At 35.0% G+C, this 6026-nt stretch overlaps 1 protein-coding gene across 2 annotated transcripts; it reads left to right on the top strand.

Annotated features, from left to right (window-relative positions):
* The first annotated feature begins 581 nt into the window (after window positions 1-581).
* Window positions 582-5352, top strand: LOC11429182 (putative disease resistance RPP13-like protein 1). Of its 2 annotated transcripts, XM_013603507.3 has the most exons (3): window positions 582-4161; window positions 4267-4495; window positions 4600-5352. In XM_013603507.3, exons 1-2 carry the CDS (start codon window positions 744-746, stop codon window positions 4485-4487), a joined length of 3639 nt encoding a protein of 1212 aa, XP_013458961.1. In that variant the 5' UTR covers window positions 582-743; the 3' UTR covers window positions 4488-4495; window positions 4600-5352. The 2 variants fall into 2 exon arrangements, with proteins under 2 accessions (XP_013458961.1, XP_003598470.1); XM_003598422.4 differs by having other exon boundaries at window positions 582-4495.
* The last annotated feature ends 674 nt before the right edge of the window (window positions 5353-6026 follow it).

The following is a 6026-nucleotide window of genomic DNA, read 5'->3' as shown; positions in this document are numbered from 1 at the left end:
ATGCAATTTTTTTGTAAGTGCAATTTTCCTTGCAGTAGGCTCTTCCCTTCTTCTTAAACTTTTTTCATATATTTTTTGATCTTATCTTCTTCCTATGAGAAAAAAAATCATACTAATTTGAGAAAGACAATAAAATACTCTTATCTATAACTAATATTATCTTAGTTAGAGATAGAATCGGTTAATCCCAATCGATTTAACTTTAACTAAACTTTATTAACCACCTAAAAAAATGATAGTATATAAAAAATTAATTTTATTTCGTGGAATTCTAGGCACATGTTGGAATAACTCAAATTTTATTTATATGGAAAAAGAGAACACATTTTTTTTTAAACAAATAAATAAATGAGATAATTTTTTTTAATAGATAAGAAGTCTTTTATTTTGTTTACATCTAAAGCAGAGAACCTAAATAATTTGGAGAGACATACTTTTACTTTTTCTGTATTTTTAATTTTTTAATAAAAATGTGCAAAACAAAGGTGACTTAAGTTTTTAAGAAGATAAACTTTTACTCATCTAAATATTTTTGCAATAAATTAGAGGTTACTTACAACCACCATTGATCTTGTCAAAAAAAAAAAAAAAAAACCACCATTGACCTTGAGAGTTGTAGCAAAAACTCTTCACCTCCACCACATATTTTCTTTTCTGGTTTCTTAAAACTATATGATATATTGTAAAATTTTGTGTCTCATTGGATCCAAATATCTAATCCAAGCAACAGAATATACATTGATATGGCATTTGTTGGAGAAGCATTCCTCTCAGCTTCTTTGGAAGTATTGCTAGACAGAATCATTCCTGATGAGTTACTATACTTTTCTAGGAACAAAGAACTTGACACATCACTCCTCAAAAAGCTGAAAATAACACTGTTGAGTCTTCAAGCTGTGATGAATGATGCTGAGGAGAAACAAATCACCAACCCTGCTGTTAAACAATGGTTGGATGAACTAAGAGATGCTCTCTATGATGCTGATGATTTGTTGGATGAAATCAACACTGAATCTTTGAGATGCAAATTGGAAGCTGAGTCTCAAATTCAACAACCTTTTAGTGATCAGGTTTTGAATTTTCTTTCTTCTCCTTTCAAAAGCTTTTTTAGAGTTGTTAATTCTGAAATACAAGATGTTTTTCAAAGATTGGAACAATTTTCATTGCAAAAAGATATCCTTGGATTGAAACAAGGTGTTTGTGGCAAAGTTTGGCATGGAATACCTACTAGTTCTGTTGTTGATGAATCTGCTATTTATGGTAGAGATGATGATAGAAAGAAACTCAAAGAGTTTTTACTATCAAAAGATGGTGGAAGGAACATAGGAGTGATATCTATTGTTGGTATGGGAGGGATTGGAAAAACAACACTAGCTAAACTACTTTACAATGATCTTGAGGTAGGAGAGAATTTTGACCTAAAAGCTTGGGCATATATATCAAAGGATTTTGATGTTTGTAGGGTGACAAAAATTCTTCTTGAATGTGTCAGTTCAAAGCCGGTTGTCACGGATAACTTGAATAATCTACAAGTGGAGTTACAGCAAAGTTTGAGAAAAAAAAGATATTTGCTTGTTCTGGATGATGTCTGGGATGGAAGTTATGATGAATGGAACAAACTGAAGGCTGTTTTTGAAGCCGGGGAAGTGGGAAGTAAGATCGTCATCACAACACGGGATGAAAGTGTTGCATTAGCAATGCAAACTCATCTTCCTGTCCACTATTTGAGATCTCTTCGTAGTGAAGATTGTTGGTCTTTACTTGCGCATCACGCATTTGGACCGAATAACTGCAAGGAACAATCGAAACTTGAAGTAATTGGCAAAGAAATTGCAAAAAGATGTGGTGGCTTGCCGTTAGCTGCAGAAGCCGTTGGGGGTCTTCTCCGCACCAAATTATCAGAAAAGAACTGGAATAAGGTATTAAAAAGTAACATCTGGGATTTGCCAAATATCAAAGTGCTACCGGCTCTTCTATTGAGCTATCACTATCTTCCTGCTCCTTTGAAGCGATGTTTTGCTTATTGTTCAATTTTTCCAAAGAACTCCGGTTTAGATAAGAAGATGGTGGTTCTGCTATGGATGGCAGAAGACTTGGTACATCAGTATAAAGGTGAAAAAACTATAGAAGAGGTAGGAGAAGAATACTTTGATGAACTTGTATCACGGTCGCTAATACGTAGACAGATGGTCAATGCGAAAGAAAGCTTCATGATGCATGACCTTATCAATGAATTAGCAACAACTGTTTCATCTGCATTTTGTATCAGGCTTGAGGATCCAAAGCCATGTGAAAGTCTTGAAAGAGCTCGTCATTTGTCATACATTCGAGGGAATTATGACTGCTTCAATAAATTCAATATGTTTCATGAATCAAAGTGTCTTCGAACCTTACTAGCCTTACCGTTAAGACATTGGTGGTCATCAAAATATCCTAATCTGAGAAGCCATTATCTATCAAGCAAGTTACTATTTGATTTGTTACCTGCAATGAAACGGTTGAGGGTGTTATCTTTGTCACACTATAACAATATCACTGAGTTGCCTAACTCTTTCGTAAATTTAATACATCTGCGGTATTTAGATCTCTCCAACACTAAAATAGAAAAATTGCCAGATGTAATATGCAAGCTCTACAATCTTCAAACCTTATTGTTGTCGAAATGTAGCTCTCTTACTGAATTACCCGAGGACATTGGAAATTTGGTTAATCTACGTCACCTCGATTTAAGTGACACTAAGTTGAAGGTGATGCCTATACAAATAGCCAAACTGCAAAATCTTCAAACACTGTCTTCATTTGTTGTCAGCAGACAATCAAACGGGTTGAAGATTGGGGAGCTGAGAAAATTTCCACATCTACAAGGGAAATTGTCAATCTCAAAGTTACAAAATGTTACTGACCTCTCTGATGCTGTTCATGCCAACTTGGAGAAGAAAGAAGAAATTGATGAGTTGACATTAGAATGGGATCGTGATACAACAGAAGACTCGCAAATGGAAAGACTTGTACTTGAACAGTTGCAGCCCTCAACAAATTTGAAGAAACTCACAATCCAATTCTTTGGTGGAACCAGCTTTCCGAATTGGTTAGGAGATTCCTCATTTCGCAACATGATGTATTTGCGCATCAGTGGTTGTGATCATTGTTGGTCACTTCCTCCCCTAGGAGAGTTGCTTAGTCTCAAAGAACTCTTCATTTCTGGACTAATATCAGTGAAAATGGTTGGTACTGAGTTTTACGGAAGCATTAGTTCCCTTTCCTTTCAACCATTTCCCTCCTTGGAAATTTTGTGTTTCGAGGATATGCCAGAATGGAAGGAATGGAACATGATTGGAGGTACCACTATTGAGTTTCCTAGTCTAAGGCGTTTGTTTCTATGTGATTGTCCGAAACTCAAAGGAAACATACCACAGAACCTTCCTTCTTTAGTTGAACTCGAGTTGTCAAAATGTCCTCTGCTCAGGTCACAAGAGGTTGATAGCAGCATCAGCAGCAGCATTCGAAGGCCATCACATCCCGAGTGGATGATGATTGAACTCAATTCTCTCAAACAGTTGACTATCTCAAGCATTGTTTCTCTGAGTTCCTTCCCATTAGAACTTCTCCCTAGAACATTAAAATCTCTCACTTTCCTTTCTTGTGAGAATCTAGAATTCTTACCTCACGAATCCTCACCTATTGACACTTCACTTGAGAAATTGCAAATATTCAACAGCTGTAATTCAATGACATCCTTTTATCTAGGCTGTTTCCCTGTCCTCAAAAGTCTCTTCATCTTAGGCTGTAAAAATCTAAAATCTATTTCTGTTGCAGAAGATGATGCATCACATAGTCATTCCTTTCTTCAAAGTTTATCCATATATGCCTGTCCTAATCTTGAATCATTTCCATTTCATGGACTCACTACTCCTAACCTCAATAGTTTCATGGTGTCAAGTTGTCCTAAGCTTAAGTCACTACCTGAACCTATTCACAGTCTATCCAGCCTTTATCAATTGATTGTGTATGGACTTCCAAAACTGCAGACCTTTGCACAGGAGAGTTTACCAAGCAATTTAAGGATACTTGAAGTGTCGAATTGTGGGAGTTTGTCTACTTCAGCTATCACTAAGTGGGGTTTGAAGTACCTTACTTGTCTTGCTGAGTTGCGAATTCGAGGTGATGGTCTTGTGAATTCCCTGATGAAAATGGAAGAGTCATTGCTTCCGAATTCTCTCGTATCGATACACATCTCTCATCTTTATTATAAAAAATGCTTAACAGGGAAGTGGCTTCAGCATCTCACGTCTCTTGAAAACCTTGAGATTTCAGATTGTCGCCGGCTTGAATCCTTACCGGAAGAGGGACTGCCTTCCTCTCTTTCGGTACTGACTATCAAGCGATGCCTTTTACTGCAAGCAAACTGTCAGAGCAATGGAGGCAAAGAGTGGCCTAAGATTTCACATATTCCATGCATAATTATTGATAAAAAAGTGATAATATGAATATTCAGGTGAGTGACCCAAAGTGATGATTCATGTTTGCTTTAGCCATTACATTACTGGTCTTTTAAGTATCACAACATCGGTAGCTTATCCCTATTATGAACTTGTGCAGGGAAACCTCTGTCACCGTTCAGAGGTGACTTGTGGATCCTCTCCATTTACTACCAGTTGCAGGTGGTAACTTAATACTACTAGTTCTTGAACTGTAATATTGTGAGTAAACCACCTAATAGGTCCTGACTCTGTTAATATTTCAAAATAGTCTTCGCCAAATGTTTCTCAGTTAGGTCTTTTCCTTAGTATTCGCCATGTGACAAAAACATAAAGACATGAACCTAACTGAGAAACGTTTGACAAAAACAGGAACTAGTTTAAAATATTTTTTTTGAACAAAAGAACTAGTTTAAAATATTAATAGAGTTAGGGACTAATTTGAGAGTAGCTTACAGAGATAGGGACCAACTTGATTGTTTACTCAGAATATGGTTGATGTGTATTTACTAGAATAATGAAAACATGCCATAATGGGCAGGATCTGAAAAATCAACTCAGTCTGTTGATAACTTAGGATAATTTCATATTATAGATAGTAGTACATGCTGTAACTTTCTTTTATATTATTCCTCTAGCTAATGAACACCAAAAAGATTGAACAAGAAAAGAGGAACATCATTTGTATAATTCTACATATCAAAATGATATTTTGAGAATTAATAAGAGAAGATGATGTGACTATGTTGCACATGTACAATCCTGTGAAGTGACTATGTTATCTACTATGAACTTCATTTGTACTGAAATCAGATACATGTCATAATTTTCTTAAATTTTTTTATAAATATTCTTATAAATATTCTCTTCAAAAGTTACATTTGTGATTTATATTTTGCGTGAAAATTTGTACAAGTTAAGACAATATGATTCCACACAATTTGACCTTGATAAGTTGGTGCTTTAGCAATGAGATTAGTTAGCTGGAATCAATTTTATTAATAAAATACATGATATACATTTTTTTTAAAAAACTTTTAGGACTCTTTTATTCGAAAGTTGTGTCTAGTGATTTAATTTGTGTGAAATTTATGCAGAGGTCAGGTTGATTCTACATTTAGGTTCTAAAGAGTCACATTTATGTTCTTCAGAAGAGTTGCTTCGACAAAAAGATACAATCAATTACAAACTATATAGTACTGATAGGACACACATAAACTTGCTAGACATATATGATATGATATAGAAAGAATAAACTCGAGGGATTAGTCTTGCACTCATCAGACACACACATAAACTTGCTAGACATGTATGATATATGATATGTTTTAGAAAGAATAAACTCGAGGGATTAGTCTTTGCAATTGCGCGTAGAAGATATCCGGTTAAAAGAAAATGAATAAACTCTTGTCGTATTGTGTATGATGCAGACAATATAACAACCTCCGGAACTTATTTTATTTTAACTTTGGTGGAAAAAAAAATAATTCACTAATTCTTAGTTCAATCTTTCTACTGTATGTCTATTAGCCGGTGAGATATCATAAA

This window comes from Medicago truncatula, chromosome 3 (genome assembly GCF_003473485.1).
Source record: "Medicago truncatula cultivar Jemalong A17 chromosome 3, MtrunA17r5.0-ANR, whole genome shotgun sequence".
Classification (NCBI taxonomy): Eukaryota; Viridiplantae; Streptophyta; class Magnoliopsida; order Fabales; family Fabaceae; genus Medicago; species Medicago truncatula.
The sequence above is the reverse complement of the archived record's forward strand: the minus strand, read 5'-3'. Positions and strand labels throughout refer to the sequence as shown.

What these genes read in the sequence shown, in the direction of transcription:
- LOC11429182 (XM_003598422.4), top strand. Translation starts at nt 744, where the DNA reads ATGGCATTTGTTGGAGAAGCATTCCTCTCAGCTTCTTTGGAAGTATTG.